General features: G+C 41.0%; 1 protein-coding gene across 4 annotated transcripts in view; it reads left to right on the top strand.

Moving 5' to 3' along the window:
- Positions 1-15492, top strand: part of NOL4 (nucleolar protein 4) — a 212047-nt gene extending 196555 nt beyond the window's left edge. For 3 of the 4 annotated variants that reach the window (XM_075705362.1, XM_075705361.1, XM_075705360.1), the window contains 2 exons: positions 4683-4863; positions 15299-15492. In XM_075705362.1, coding sequence (XP_075561477.1) covers positions 4683-4863; positions 15299-15492 — 375 coding nt within the window. Of the gene's footprint in view, positions 1-4682; positions 4864-8928; positions 9010-15298 lie in introns of all 4 variants that reach the window. The other variant, XM_075705359.1, reaches the window with a different exon arrangement.
- The last annotated feature ends 1716 nt before the right edge of the window (positions 15493-17208 follow it).

Genomic DNA, 17208 nt, shown 5'->3' with positions numbered 1-17208 from the left:
TATTTTACTTTTGATTCAAAAATCATAGAAATAAATTGGTGGGTTCCAAATGGGAAAAGTATATGAAACATTATCTCCTTCCTGCTAAAGCCATACTACAAGCTATTGAGGCTAAAAAAAATATCGAATGCACATGAAAGCATGTTTTGTTTTTTCATGTGAATGAATTTTTTTTCCTTTGCTGAAAAAATGGAAGACCATATGCAAATATTGGGCCCCTGGCTTGCCTATCTGTTTGAAGACTAATCTGCATTTGAGTTTTCCTAACCTCAAAGTGGTATTCTAACAGAAGTGTTTATTGACAAGAACAACAAGCAATCCACATTTTTCAGTTTAACATATCAAAAAAGAAAGTATCAAGAAACATGAGGCAAAAATACATTTTCCTTTTTGTCTCTTTTCTAATTGAGTGGGAAAAAAATCACCTTGATATAGGGGCAGTTAAAAGCTGGCATTCTCAGAGATGTTAATTTGTCGGTCTGGTAGACATTGCATTTCATGAAAGCAGTAGTTAAATGCATGTTGCCATCTTTGCCATTTTTTGAACATTACGATTTATGTTCTTGTTGCAGAAGTTTTGTTAGCTTTATGGTCAGATAGCATTGTCCATGTGAGTTGTTTGCATACACACTCCCTTTTGGGATTTACGTTTACATGTTAGCAATGCCTATTGCTAACAGTGGAGCCAAGGTGATAGCACCGCTCTCTCTTAATGGGAATGCACAGAATTTCTGACACTTATGTATATATGGGATCAAAACTCAATGTAACACCGATTTGCCAGGGCTTTTTATTTTAACAAGCTATCACTTTTTTGTATTATTTTGGTGGTGGTGAAGGAGATGGAGAACAAAAAGGAGCAATGGCATTGTTAGAGTTGCTTCCATGAAGGACAGACTTTTTGAAAAGAAATGTGTGTGCTGTGCTTCCACTGGCATGGGGAACAGGAGGCTGGGACACTGCTGGTGAGCCTCACTTTCTGTACCACAGTCATGAAATTCTGCACTAGCATCTGTGTTGCTGTGGATGGTATTTCCTTTTAAACTGTTCATTAGCTGCTCAGAATATCAGTCAGAGCAGGTAGTTAGGTCAAACATATTAATAAATAGTTAGTTAATTGTTAGTGATTATTATGAAATTAAAATATTTTTAAAATAATGTTTTAAATAAATTATTAAGCCTTTCTAGTGTAAACATAATGTAGGGGGAAACCAGAAGTGCTGAGTGACTAACACAGAATATTAAAAAAATCTCAGTTCTGGAACAACACTATGTTTGTTTAATTTCTGCATTAGTTTAAAAGCAAAGGCAATTAAGATTAAAAGAAAGAAGGGAATGAATCTGTGCAGAATAAATCTCAGGTATACAAAAGTAAATACGAAATTCATGTTCTCTCTCCCAAGAAAAAGAGAGCCTGGCTTCTTTATCCTTGGTGTGACTACAAGGAAAAGGGACGTAGTTTTTCCTTTTGAAGTAAAAAACATTTCTGAAAAATGCTTAAATCCCAGGGGAATGTATGAGGGGTAAAGCCTAACCCCCTGGGACCAGGCTAATGGTTCGTAATCCTACCAGTAGGGCTGACACCTGAGCCTGCTCAGAAAATGCTCGCCAAAAATCCTGCCTTGCTTCTGCATTTAGTCATCCTGAAGCACTGAGCTAAGCACTTAGATGAGGCCCATATTTCAGGTCTGAAATGTACAGCAACTTATTCATTATTTAGGTACAGGTGATTGGTCTGCTCTTTAAAAATATATGTAATATTTAGAAGAAGCCACCTTTTGTATAGGGGCTGAGAGATTAGAGCTCATATGCAGAACCAGGAGTCCTGGGCTCAGCATCTTCCTCAACCCCTTTCACCCCTCCGAGGAGTGCCTTCCCCACCAGGGTGCCTGGGCTCCACCTCAAGCCCCAGCCCATGGCACACCACGGTGTTGCACAGGGCTGTGATTAGTGTAATACAAAGATTCCCCTTCGGCAGCACAGCCCCAGCCTTGAATTCCTGACCTCAGAGCAGCTTGTGAGTTTTGTGTTAGGGTGTAGCTGGAAGGGAGCAGGGCTGGAAGCCTCCCAGGGCAGCACTTCTCTGAAAGGGAACTGAGTCATGCTCCCTTTTTGTTTGCTATCTCTGTGGCCCTATGAATTGTGCATTTCCTTCCACACAGTGGCACAGCTTCAGCGACAACTCCCACTGCAGTTTTGCTTTGAGCCTGGTTGCTAGGAGATAGCAGCTCGGAGTTCAGGTCCCCTCCTCACCACAGCTAGCAAAGACCTTGCATCCCAAATTTTCCGCCTCTTCACGGTGTATTGCAACTAGGAGCCCGAACCTGGGTCTCCCACTTCTTGGCCATGTGCTCTAACGCGTGGGCTGGCACACACCAAGGTGCACCAAGTGCCCTTGCTCTGCCGTCCGGGCAGTCTCTGCTTGCTGTGCTCTGCTAGAAGCTCAGTGCATCAGCTCTGCAAGAAACGCACTGTTAGTTTTTCAGTGCACTGGCTAAAGGGGCTCTGGAGGACATGTAAAATCAAGGACAGCAAAGGACAGCAAATTTGTGGGTTCCAGACAGTCAGGATAAGCAGGCCCTGAGATACTCTGCTCAGCTATAGGAGTTAGTCCCTTTTGCACTGCACCCCTTGAACACAGTCCAGTCCTTGATAAATTTGCAGAAGATCCCTTGCTGATCTTAGTGAGAATAGAATGAGGCTCAGGGTTAGTCTATGGCAGGAAGTATCATCTAGTTTTAGACACCAGGGTACAGAACATCTCAGCCTTGAGAGTGTTAAAGATTTGGACGATGAGTTAAGCTTTGTTGCCAAGATAGAACTTTACTGTATAGCTTGTGAATATTTTCTCAGAGAAAGTAATACATTTGCTCTTATAAGAGACAGCAATGACCTTTGGAGATAAAAGGTAAATGATATTGAATTCCTGGCAAAAATACATTGCAATTTTGGCCCTTTGTTTACGCCTATTATTACTTAAGAAAACGCATAGGAGACCAGTTTGGCCAACTCTCAAAAATGCAAAGCTTTGCCTCAGCTCATATTAGTGCCCAAGAGGCCCCATTCTGATTGTTTATGGAATTAATTATCTGATGGTTCAGTGTTCTGTATTAAATATTAAAATTTCTGTTAATAATATATATACCTTCTCCTGAGTCATCTCAGTTGTGCCCAAGTCTCTTTCACCAATAAATATGTACAAGACAGGGATATCTTCATCTCAGAAAAGTTGGTTATGTCTTATTTCAGAGGTGGAACTGGCGATTGTTCCTAATGCAGGCAGAAAAGCTGCTTCAGAATGCTTTTTGCTTCAACACACTGACTGGACACTGTTTGAATTATCTGATCCCTCTGTGCTGGTATATACATTCTTATTTTTAACTAAAGTCTGTAAGAAAGGTTTGAGATATTTTATAGCATTCTTAATAAGTTTGGTATATTTAGCAACAATAAAAGGGTTGTGCAGAACAGAAAGGCATAAAGTGGACAAAATCTTACACAAAGGGGAGATAATTCTAACATCATTTTTCAGTTAAGTACTCTGAAAAGGTCTGAAAACATTCTCACCTCTATTTTTTTAAATACTGATCTTCCATAGATCCATTTTATTTGAAATCACTGAAATATATTTTCATCAGATAAAAGTGTAAAATCAGGCCCATTAAGAAGTCTACAAGTTAAGAGAAACAAAGAAAAAGTTCAAGTACATTTGCAGACTAAATCAGGAATTCTAGCACTCAGGTCCCTGTGGTGGGCTGAGCAGTCACACACTGATAGTTTTCCTTGTTTCCCACTTCTAAATTGCATTAAATCTTCTCTTAATGCTTTTCTTTTTTTCACTTGTGTCATTACTAAAGTTGCCACAGGGGTGTTCTCTGATCATGAGTGGAGGTGAGGTGCTCTAAGCAGTAGCTACGGTAAGTGCAGATGGGGAAAAATACACTTTCACCTGAAACATGATCTGCTTTAGGGGAAAGTTGGAGGGCTGTTGTGCTAAATCTTGTTCCATATTATGCAAGCATCTAAGAGGCAAACAGGGAGCATTGAGGGGAACTCATGGTGTACAAACAGCTGCTGCTCACACACAGGTTACAAAGGCTTTCAAGTCATGTTTGTAGAGGCATCCTTACCATTTGGCCCTTGTGTGGATGGACACTCACTCAGCCCTCTGCAAACATAGGAAATATTGTTTTATTCCGTTCCTCTATTCCTTCTGTCATTTCTGAGGCTGATACATCAAAAGAAGTAGTCGGTGCATTCTGTATTAGTTTGTCTTATCAAGAAAGATACGGTTCTCTGGCTCAGAAGAGTCACTCCTGTACTCAGAAAGTAGTGGCTTTTTTCTATCCTTTCCCATGCTATTTGTGAACAGAGTTGGGTTTTACAGACGACTGTGAGCTCTTCAGGGTGAGGGGATGTGTCTTCTCCTTTGATAAACAGTATAGTTGGCTTGTGGAGCACAAACAAACGAATATTCTCAGATTTGTAGGAAACCTGCATTCTTGCTTATTTCCATTGTGTCTTTTCAGCTGATATTTGGTCAATCAGAAGCACATCTGTGCTTGTTTAACATGTATTTTACTTTTCTAAAATCAATAGATGTGGAATCTAAACAATGGAAAAGACCCTCTCATGCAAGGTAAAATGTAATGATAATTCAAAACCTTTCCTTGTTTTTGCAGGATGAGGCTGCTCCAGCTGACAAGCAGTACAAACAGGAGCCAGCCCAGGTCACTTACTCAACATCAGCTGTTTCCAGCACACAGGAGGTGTTGTACATCAATGGCAATGGGACCTACAGTTACCATAGTTACAGAGGGCTCGGAGGTGGGCTGCTAAATCTCAACGATGCTTCTAGCAGTGGTGAGTTCCCTTACAAAATGTGCCTGTGTGTATATGTGCTCATATGTGTGTTTCCCCCTGCTTACAGAAAGCTAGTCCAAGGGGTTCAAAATCCATAGGCTATTATCAAATAATGAGCAGGAACACAATCCTGCAAACAACTACTGCTGAGCAAAATACTTACTCACTGCATGCTAGTCTCCTTTCAGTTTCAAGGGACTAATTCACAACAGGGCGAGACCGAACCTGAAGACTAACAAAGCTGAGTAAAAAAATGCCCGGTTAGATCTTCAGTCAATTTGCATGACTTTGTGAGGACCTATACTGTCATTGTTGTCCTCTCCTATACTGATCACAAAGTGAGGCCATTAGTATCTTTGTGGCTGGAGTTTGAAAACACTGAACTGCATATTTTGTAACACAAATGAATTGACCTAGATTTGTCACATGGTATCTCTAGCTACTTCAATTTACTGCAGATAAGGGTCTGGCATACCAAGTGTTAAATGAGAAATCAGCATATCCATCTATACTCTAAACTAAAAATGATGCGGGTAATTATGTGTCACCATGAGGCTGTATGCCCCTCTGAAAAAAACAGCGGTGTCATTCATTTAGAAAACATTCCTTTCTTCTTACATTAGCAAGCTTTTGTACCAAACAAATGGTGTAAGCGAATGGTATTATTTGTTTGAAATAGTCCCCCATATTGATTTCATACAAATTCAGAGCAAAGGAAAAGGTTTGTCCATTCTGATAACAAAGGTACTGTCTGTCTGTCAGAGAAAAGTGATTACTCTGGAAGCCTGAGGGTCTCTTGCCTCTGAGAATGGTATTTAAAAAATGTCTCAGAGGACAGAAATCCCTGGGTTTTTGTCTTGGCTGATCCCTCTCTGACTGAGGAGAGTGCTGCTTCAGGTACATGGGCTGACTTGGGCAAGATGGTAATTGTTCAGCTACAGCCTCTATATTCAACATGCTAAGCAATTTTCAAAATGCTATCAGGGCTGAAGCCTGAAAGAAGTTATTGGTATGTAGTGTCCTGGTAACCTTCAGTCATGTCTGCTTCCTCATCCCCCACCGCCAAAATCCTCAAAGGTCTGTGAATGATTTGCATTACGTTTTCAAAAGGCTTTAAAAAGATAATATTTTAGTTGTCAAAAGTCTTTGACTTAAAGAGAGTGAATGATGATTACAATTGTTTCCATATGCATGAAAAACACATCTGAGGTACTGAATATGATCTCTGATCAAATATTTTCATAAGAGTAAGACAGGCCGTGGAAATCTGGTTTCTTGGGAAAATGCACAAGAACTTAAAATTGTCTTTTACATTGCGGCCAGAGAAGATCCGAGCCAGTTCCCACTGAAAACAGTTGGCATTTGCTCTTTCACCCAACTAAGAGTAGGATTAAACTCCCCATGTGTTATTTGTCAGCAGAAGCCATCAAAATTGTCCTGTTTTACATAATCTTAAACTGTGAGGAATCACAACTGTTTTGTGTACTTCTTCCCTTCAAAACTCTTGTAATAGGATACATTTTCATAACTCCCATTTTTCAGTGAATTGTGGGATTTAGGCAAAAGTATTCTGTGTCACTTCAGCATGCAATTTTAAAAAAATGAGGTACAAATTCAACATCATAAATTAGTGTTGCTTTCTGATTAGAAGCAACATTTTCTTTGTACCTTTAATGTAGAGGACTCTGGTGTTTTTTCACAATTAAACCTCAGGATGGGTTTTTCAGGACAAACAGTGGTTATTCAGGATCTGCCAGATGCTGCACAGCTAACACAGCCAGGGAACTGTGCAGTGCACTGTGTTTCCCTGTGTGACATTGCTGGGGTGAAGGGACCAGTGGATGCTTAACGGTTTGCATACTGACATGCTCAAAGATTTCTTCTTCCTTGCCTTTCCCTGCTTGCACTGGAAAATTTTGTCTGTATGTCCTCTTACGCTGGAAGACTAGTAAATCATTGCACCTCTCCCAGATGGTTGTGCCTAGTTGGAGCATTATGCAAAGGTGTCCATCTTCTCCACAGGGATCCTACAGGATCCAAAGCACGTAAGCTCCACGAACCAAAAGTCTGTGTGCCAGCACCTGGAAACCAGTTGTTGATGCTAACAATCTAGCAGGCTACTGATTTTGTGACCCACCTGCCATTTCAGGAAGATCATTAGGAAAGTTGTGGAAAGGCAACTCCATCAATTTCTTAGTTTCATTGACACAAAAGCAATCGGTAGCCAACCTAATTATCTCTTGGCTATCGAGGGGTAAAGTGCTCTGGCTCCATTAGCTGGTTTCCCTACAGGAGAAATGGGAGGACATGGAGGCCAGTTCTTTGAGAACTGTCAATCCTCTCTGATATGTCCATGGATATTTGTTTTTTCATTTGTAGACTAAGGGGAGAGGATGGAGTTGCAGTTGAGAGGGGTAACCATTGCCCTCCTGACAGACCTCACAGGACAGTTGTTTGCAGTCGTTACTCTGTTTCAAGGACTCTTGTTCTGAACATATGCAAGGCTGTTATGATGGTTAATGAGTTCCCTCTCTGGAGAACAGGATATTTGCTTGCGAATTGTTTTCAGGACCTAGGAAGTAATTTAAGATGGCATTTCCTTTTCAATTTAGTAACCCATCAAATGTTCTTGTCACGTTTACAAATGTTCTCCTAGTGTAAAAATAAATATACACCTCAGTCAGGAAGTGTGTATAAACAAATACAGTCTGGTTTTGTGTATCTGCTAAAACAGAAAAAAGAAATTGCAAAAACTAGCTAAAACTCACTGCTTGAATACCTATTTCTGGACCTTCCCCCACAGTAATATAATGACTATGTCCAATTAGCTCGCCTATCTGGTAGTCCAACCGATGCATGTATTTTGTATGCTGTGACTCATTTAATTTGGTTATTTCCTCCCCTATAAAGTTCATCCCTACTCTGATCCTATCTTACAGACTGAGCTATCTGCTCGCCCAACTGTTTGGTGGCTCTGCCTCAGGGACCTCTCTGTGCCTGCTGTTGCAGTGCTTCCCTCCTCAGCCTGTCCTTCCACATGGCTAATTACAGAACCATAATTAGCTCCTTACACAACTGTATGGGGCAAGCCTTCATGCAACTGCTCAATATGAGCAAGCAGAATGCAGCAGCTTGTACAGTGACCCCTCCTTTATTGTGGGCAGGAAAAAAGCAGAGCAGGAAAAAGCTTGGGCTTACAGAACCAAGGTCTCTTTTTCCACTGCTTTTAAAACCTTTAGGCCAAGCAAGCTTGGCTGGAAAGCTTCAGCCCATCACCAAGCAATGCGTGGGTTGACAGAGCCTCTATCAGCCTGTACATGGGCTGGGGAGAAGCCTTTGGGCACGTTGTCCTTGATTGTTGTAGATGTTAAGGGAGAGCTACTCTTTGAGAAGGGTGGATTTCCACAGCACTCTTTTTTAAGGCTAATGCAGTTCCTGCTACAGAACTGAACGGAGAGTGTCCAAGGTGGGGTAGCCCAGTGGGTGTAAATGAAATTTGCTTGTCAGCTCCTAGCCAGCCACAAAGGCTTCAGCTGGCCCTGCTCCATCACACCTGGACTGAGCTTGGAGGGATGCCCAGCTTGAGGGCAGGAGGGTGAAGACAGGAGACAGGCTGCTTTGTGGGGAGCAAAATCTCTTGCTGCTGCCAGAAGCTGTTCAAGTCCCTGCATGCTGCCTGAGCCTCCCCGACAGAGTGGGATCAGCCTGTCTCCCCATGTGTTTCTGTCCAGTGGGTCACCGTCCTCCTCCCGATGACTGTCAGCTGTCAGCACTCTCTGAAGCCAGGGTGGACTTTTTGGAGCCTTGCTCTCCACAGCCATTTGTCCATTTTCCCTAAGAGGTGTGGAGAGTGTTTCTGCTGCCATTCCTCAGTTTTCTGGAGGTGATTCGGGGCTGTTTCTTCTGCATTGTTGCCTGGTTTTCTAGGCAGAAACGTCAGTCATTTCCCTTTGTGTGTGTAAAAAGAGAGGGTGTTTCAGACCTGATGGCAGACTGGCTGTTCAGGACATGCCCTCATGTCATAGTAAGACAAAGCAGCTGTTGTGTCTCCGTTTCTCTACACAGACCTGCAGCCTACCTCCACCACAGCCGCAACTCAGCACTGCATCCCAGGCACCACAAACGTCCAGTCCCCTTCCAGCTCAGGTGAGTCCTCCTGCCGAATCTGAACATGATTCTGTGATTCTATGTTTACACCACAAGCAGATCCTGAGCCCTGGCAGGCTTCTCGTTCAGCCTCCTCTCCCACAGGTGGGCCTGCAGACCATGACCAATGGCTCCATGATCCAGCTGGCAGCTGCCGGACTCCCACAACACCTCTCACCTCTCCCTGCTGCTCCCTTCCAGAGGCCCAGAAGGGCTGTGGTCTCCCAGCCATTCCCTGCTTTAGCCAGGCCTCTTACCCATGTGCAAATCAGCCCTCCTGGTCCTACTGTGTCCTAGTCCTTCAGGCAGTGCAGCCCTGCTGAAGACAATGGGGTAGCTGGGGGAAGCTCCCGGAGCTGATGCTGCTGCGCCCCAGCGATCAGCATGGCTGTGCTGCTCTGGGGCGGGAGAGGAAGGCCAAGCACTCTTGTCCGCTTTTGCATGTGACAGTAGGGAGGGTGCCTCATTTCTGCACCCTCAAATTTGGTGAAGTTGTAACCTTCTGTAAAATCTTGGCATTTGCATGATCAGGAGAGGCTTCTTGCCAATAAACTAGGGGAAAATAAAGTCCAGCTGAGAACATCCAGTATGTAGCTAATTCTTAAAGTGCTGACTGGGTTACCCGCAGCATGGCTGGCCATGATGTAGGGGTTGAATGGGACTTTTGCTGTGGTTGCTCTCTCCAGCTCTTCTTTATACTTCTGCTCTTGCACAGTCTTCTGTGTTCTCAGTGCTACCCTGATGACATCAAAATGGAGAGAGAGGGGAGAGACAAAACAGCTTGTCTCTAACACAGCTGGAGCGTGGGGCATGAAGAGACACAGAACAAGAGTGGTAGAGTTAGGAACCTGGGAGAGTGTGTTTAGTCCCATTTAAAAAAGGCAAAATGTGGGGTCGGGAGAAGTTAAATGGTTTGACCTATGTTGTGGCTAAGACGGAAATTTCTCGCTGGGGAGTGCTGGCTGAATTCTATATTAAGATCATCCCAACATTCCTCTCCCCGCTTCCTCCTTCTCTACAAATTATCAGATACATGGCATATGCAAGTATTAGTCTGCTCCCCCCATAGGAATGGAGATGGAATGTCTGCGGATATATTGGGCAGTATCCTGCTTTTCTACCTTTGCACCAAGCTCAGGAGACAGCCATTAAGGCAAGACAGGTGTATGCCACATAATGAATCTCCTGTGGTGGATACGAAACATTACTGGAGGACCTGACATAATCATTTCATCACAAACCAATGTGTTTGCTGATTGTTGAAAATGCATGATGTTCCATGGCTGTAGGCATTTCTGTGTTTTCATGTCTCTTTCCTCAGGCAACACAGCAGTTTTTTCTGCTATCTAAACTAGCTGAAGGTATGTTTTCCAGAGGGAAAGGTGTAGAAGGGAGGAAGAAGCTTAAAAGGTCCAATTTATTAGTCCCTGTTCTCTTGATCTGACATCTCCTGCTACTTGAAACAATAGTTTTAGGCACATCTGCTCTCTGTTTGAAGGCAGGAGGAAAAGAAACATTGACAGATGCATAATATCACAATAAAACATTCTTGCAATAATAAATACATCTGATTTGGAAAAAGTAGCATACTTTGATAGTTGTTTCTATTTAGTTTTATTGGCGTGTAAGAGAATCTAGCACGTACTCACTTCTAAAGCACTCATGGAGCAAAAAATGGGAGAGGAGAACAGGTGCAATAGAAAAGATACACAAGAGAGATTTCAAAGCATGAGGAGATGTATTTTTCTATAAATAAGTGCCACTCCTTTTTACATCTTCACTGATGAAAAAGGTTGCCTAACTTAATGAAAATGTAGAAGTATAGATGCTTAAGCACATGTAGCTTTTTAAAATTATTTTTGTTATTCTAAATTATTATCTGCAATAGTGATAACCATTTTGAAAGTCATTGACACATTTATTATTCTTTCAGTAGTTGTTAATTATAAGATTGGTAGCTACCCAGTGACAGCATACAATTCTTAAGGGATTTTTGCTGAGGCAGTTGATAGTGTCTAAGCAATCAGTAACAGCACATCTACATCTGACCCATATTTTGGAATTTGATATAAATCATGTTGCTAATGAGTAGTGCATGAGGCAATAACTAGTTCCATTTAAGTCTTGCAATTTACAGAAAAGCCATTTGTCCCACAGTGTATTTAATGACAGATATTCCTAGCAGCTAATTTGATAAATGATTGTCTAGCACATGAAGAGTGGGTTTTCAGAGTTCTCATATTCAGCCTGATGTGGTTCCAACAAGAACAGTTTCACCTCACAGGGGAAATTAGGTCTATGTAAGTGGACTGAGGTGGTAAATGGAAAATATTCCCGTGTTAAAGTGTTGATCGGGTGGCCTTAGCAAGAGGCAGAGGAACAATACTTCAGTCTTCTGAAAGAATATAAAAGAAAGGATCTGTATCAGCAATTTGTTTAACCCACTGCTTAAGAGAATGTTGTGCTGTTATAAAAACATGGGAGGTAGCAACTGTGAGTTATAATAGTATGCACTAAGAGAAATAAATAAATAAAAATAAGTAACCTGTCTTCATCTCTGCGGTATATACTTAATCTTTGCTTGCACACACAGACATTGTGGAACCTGATAATGTTTGCAAGCAAGAATTTTAATTGTCTTGAAGTCCTTCCAGGATAGGAAGCAGTATGCTAAAATGTGCAGTATCACCTTGGAGAAACCTGACACTGCAAAATTCATTGCAAAAAGATTCAGATTTCCCTCTGTATAAGGATACACTTCCTTGCTCCTGTGAAGACGGGCAGCTTAATAAATAATGTTAAATACACTAAGGATATAGTTCTATTTAAAGTAAGGACAGTAATTAAAAGAAATGGTGGTGAAGCTGTTCAGCTTTCTCCAGATTTAGTCATCAGTAGTGATGGCTTCTAGAGATAGAGGTACATGAAGTGTCTACCTTAACCAGCTATTTTAAGCCTTCAGAATACCTGTGATTTATTTGTCTGGTTGAAGAAATGTAGTGGATATTTATGAGTAAGATTTAGGTTCCTGTGTTTCAATAGCTGATTTTCATAAAATTGCACAGCAAAAATCTACGCTGTAAGAATAAGATGCATTTATTCCTTATTTTCTGAACGACCAGGTATGACTGATGAAGCTACAGATAAGTTATACCATTTTTAGCATATAACAGCCTGGACTACCTTTAAGAATCAGTAATACTGCCAGTGAGTGTCTATCATAGCTGTTAAAAGCTGAGACCAGTATAATACATCCTGGGGCTACTCTCTGAGTGAGGTATTCTCCCAGATATAAAGCTTGGGCTGTCATAGGCAAGCTTTGGAGGTGAGGCATAGGGGTCACATAACATAATTAAAAGAAGAGCTAAAAACCTTATCCCCACATCAAGCATGGCTTGTTCTCTTTCTGTTCAGCTCTCTGCCAGCACATGCAGCTTCCCTTCCTTGAAAAGGCACAGGGGTACTCACTGTCCTGAAACCATAGCCATAAACACTTCCTGCGTGTGCAGATTTCTTTGCTTTTTTTGCTCAGGGGGCTTTTCTTTGAGGGGAAGGAGGACAGCACTGGGACTTGTTAAGCACAAGGCAGGAGTTGGGGAGTGACGTAAAATCCTGTTTTCCTAGTTATAGAAATAAAAAAAAAAATCAAGTAGTTTGGAGTAGCTGGGGTAAGTTAAAATCTGAGATTTCTTATTTCCTTTGTATACAAGAACTCAGTACACAACAGAAGTCTCCCAGACCAAGAGTTCTGGGTCCTAATGGTTCCTTGTGTATGCAGACTGCAGATTTGCACTTGCACAAAACTTTATTTCCAGTACCTTCAGGGATTCAAAGATACATATTCTGAAGAGTTAAAAAACTTTCTTCATGATAGTTAATCTGGACATCTAGGAATACAGGGCCAGATCTTCACGTTGTGTAAATGACTGTGACCCTATAGACTTGTGAGGAGTTACAGTGATTTATGCATGCTGGACATCTGGTCTTCTCCTAGTTTTCCTTTCAGAGTGGTGCTTTTACTTTGTGTCATCAATTTTTTTAAGGAAAACCTCAGACATGTAAGCAAGCACATTTCTGTGTATTTTCTACTTACGAGTGAAATAAACTTAATATCCTATTCAATCACTTAAAAATCTGGATTACCAATGAGAAAAGTCCTTCAGTTTCATTTCAGGAAAAGATGTGCTCTGCTGCAGAAGCTCTGTTCTGCCATATATTGTGTGTGTGTTTTTGGCTATGACATGGATAAGAGCCAAGGAAAGAACATAAAAGTTAAAGTAGCTTCATATGGAGCTCAATGCCCTCACTATGTCAGTGGCAGCTTTTTCACTACCGCCTCAGTAAATATAGAAGTCTTTAATGGCTTCTTACAACCATTCAGTCCAGCTGGCTTTATAATTTGTACACCCTTCTTCTCTGTGCTGGGTTAAGATTTTACTTAGAAGTATCCTCTGAGCTTCTTCACACTGTGATCGTTTCCCTGCAGTGTGCTGTCACACTGAAACAAATTCACTGAGCTAATTGTCCTTTTATTTGTCCTTTGTACACTGGAAGTCATTTAAAAGTCAGTTCATTTATGCCGGTGTAAAATTGGATAATACAGTTGTAAGGCTAAGTGCTGTTCATGCTAGTTGTGTAGTAAGAAATAAGATCTAATAGGACCCTTTCTGTTTGAGTAGTTTCTTTTCATAGTCCCAGCTCTGCTTTCATTCACTCAAGGGGAGATTTTCATTAACTTCAGTGAGTGTGAGGACATGGCAATCTCCACGTTCTTTGTGGTCTCAGCCGTATCTCTGCATAAACATAAAAGAAAGAAAAATAAGTAAGGTTTATGACCAGATCTTCAGCTTCTGGAAGTCAGTACATCTCTTTCCGTTAGTGCTTAAGTTAGCAAGTCTGCTTTTGAATCTTGTGATTCTGTTGGGATTATTTAGAACCTCTAGAGCACAAATTGGTGTGTTCTGTATTCTACAGGTGAATATGCTAAATTGTAAAATTATTCCAGTCTTTTTAGGAAGCAAGGTCCAACCAGTGAGCCAATGCTGAGAACGCCTTGGCATTGACATACATTGTCCACATGAAATTGAACGGTGACATTTTTCTCATAGGAAAACAAGGTACATTGCTTTGGATAACTTGATCCCAATATCCAGGGGAGTATTAAGATTAAGATCAGGCTAGTCTGATCTTCTCCCTGCCAGAAGTATAGATTTGCTACACCGTCAAAGTGAATGAGCAGTATTTTTATAGATTTGCAGATAATAAACTCAGTCCTCAGTTCAAATTCTACCTGTCCAAATTTACACTCCAGGAAGAAAAAATTTATTGTGCTAAGTGGAAAGTGCAAACATCTCATCAAAGCACCATGCATCTTAGCTGATTAATAACTATGGTCAAACGACCAGGGAAATTCCACACAAAGTCAAACTTCATGATGGCAGACGGTTTTGCCGATAGTGGTAACCTGCAGACTGACTTCAGGAGTGCCATCTTCTGCACGCAGCATACATGGTCTTGAGAATATTCTTTAATTAAAAGTGCTAAGCGTATTGGTATAAGCTGCCAATGCAACATGGTGATTGCTGCAGATTCTCTTGTCAGTGTTCAGGCCTTACAAGATCCTTACCAATATATTGCCAGCTGTGTGCAGCCCCCACCAATGATAGTGTACTCCTCAGTGTAGCAGCCAGATTGTCACCAGCCTAATCTCATTCATGACCAGCTATTTATATAAGTGTCACATGGCGTCAGGGCTAGTCAAGTGAATGACCATTTATCTACGTCTATAAGGGTTTCACAATCTGGCCACATGGTGATTGAAGCATAAAACGTGAAAAAAGATATCTAGAGAACGTAACTTTGATATTCTGTGATAAAAACTGCAAGTGTGCAGATAGCCAGGGAGGCTACTATGGCAGCTGGAGCTGTAGGAGGCACAGGAGATGAACCCTCTGCCTGCTCACCAGCATCAGATCCCAGGGCAGTGTTGGCTGCAAGTGGCTTACACTGTTGGGATACCCCCTGCAGAAGCTAATTTTCTGCTGGCAGTGGACTTGCCCCTTGTGTTATGTAAGTAGAACTTAAAGGGTGTCCGTTATATATAAATATAAATTGCTGTGATTCCTTTCAAGGCCACTGGTAACTGAACGGTTATTGCTTGTTTCTGCTACTTCTCACTGGCACTCAGCTGAGAGCAGATTTTGCTACTCTGCATTTTGTAGCTACAAACCTGTGAAAAGTCTCTGGCAGCTGATGTGAAGCTCCTTTTCTTTTCCTTTGTTATCTGCAGGTCCAACAGATCTCAGTATGAAGAGGCAGTTAGCAACCAGCTCTGGATCCTCCAGTAGTTCAAGCTCTAGACCCCAGCTGAGTCCAACTGAAATAAATGCAGTGAGGCAGCTTGTGGCAGGGTATCGAGAATCAGCCGCATTTTTATTGCGTTCTGCAGATGAACTGGAAAACCTTATTTTGCAGCAGAACTGAGTCATGTGACCTTCACACTGGCCTGGTCTTATCTCAGAGTTTCCACTAATGACATTTTGATTTCCCAGAGCACACACTTCAGTTACTGCACAGGCTTTTAGGAGAGTTAATTACCATAATGCCACTCTGTTCTTGATCCATAAAGTGATGTGTAAAGGTGCTTCAAGTGAACTTCGACCTCTGGTATTTCCGAGGTACTTTACTGTGTCCAGCCTATTGCTTTTGTTTTAGTGTGTCAGCATAAATATCGAAAAAGTGGCTAGAAATTAACTCGTTCTAACAAGTGGAGGAAACGGAAGATGCTGTGATGGTTTAAAAAAACAGTGGTTCAAGATCCAAGTGCAATATTAGTGGAATGTGATACTGACTCATTGGACTTAAAGCTGCAGTATATGGCAAAACGTTGCCAAATGTCCTGTTGCTACAGGGCACAATTGCAATTAAAAGGATCTTGTATTTTAAAAAAACGTAATTTTTATAAAAAACAAAACAAAAGATTTTTGTTTTCATTCAAGATTTTTCATTTTTACTTTGGTAAACTTTTTCACTGGTCCTGAAAATGTTTTGAGGAGCTATTGTAAGTCCCCCCTTCCTCTCTTGAACCCCTGACTGTGCCCTTCTCCCCAACTTCATATTCTTTCTACAACGAGTAACTCTTGATGCTGGATATTTCTTCCCCCGTGTACTGTAAATTGTCATCTATGGAATACCTTCCAAAGGAAGCATGCATTTCCTGCCTTCATACCATTCTCAACTCCATTCTGTAATATATTGCAGCTTTACTAGCAATTAATAAAGAGTTGAAGGTTTTTTAAAAAAGACATATCATTGAGAAAAAAAAAAAGATAAATTGGTTTCTTACGGTGAGCTCATCTAACTCCATGATCACTGCTGCTGTCCTATACAAGTCCCTCTAGTTGTGATTGGATGTAGATGATGAATGTTAAGAGGTTGCAAGTGACAATCTGAAATTTTGCACTCTTGTGTGTATTTATTTTGTTTTCCTTAATTTAAACAAAATTCTTACGGAGGAAGGTCATGGACACTTCTGGTATGATTTGTATAATTCCCAGGCCTAGCTAAAACCTGTACAAAACTCTAAATGGATGCAGCTGCAACTATAATAAAACTCTTCTCTCCCCTCCCCCACTCTTCCCAACCCCTCTATTTCTTATTTTATAATATTGATTACACATTAATGGTGTTTTCTTTGTGCACTACGGCAGGCTTATTTTTAAGTATATAGAAAAAAGTACTTTAGTTTATGCTTACTGTACTATCTGTTCTGTTGTTTAGCTTCTGTTGAATAACAAGTTTCTTGTGCATTCCTAAATTTGCCTTATTTCATGTACAAAATTTTATGTAATTCCGTTTTTGACAATGAGTTTAAGGCATCAGTGATATTTTATATCTACTTGTTACATATAGTTTTCCAAGTAATGACTGTGATTGTGACCAAGTAATGTGCACTTTTTCTTGTAACTGTGGACATTGCTATGCTTTTTTTTCTCTAGTGTTTCTAGAATTACTGTTGCTTACAGTTATGTAAAAGAAAAAGAACTTTTGTGATACTGTTGGTGAATATTAATGTGAAAAAGCCTATGAAATATGAGTATTTTGGAGGTACATAGATAACACAAACATCTCAATTGTGGACTGATGTTCACGTATTTAAATGAGAATTCAAAACCTGAGGGCTGGAATCATTTCCTCTGT

The sequence above is a fragment of the Pelecanus crispus genome, chromosome 2 (genome assembly GCF_030463565.1).
Source record: "Pelecanus crispus isolate bPelCri1 chromosome 2, bPelCri1.pri, whole genome shotgun sequence".
Lineage (NCBI taxonomy): Eukaryota > Metazoa > Chordata > Aves > Pelecaniformes > Pelecanidae > Pelecanus > Pelecanus crispus.
This window is presented reverse-complemented; position numbering and strand designations above follow the sequence as displayed.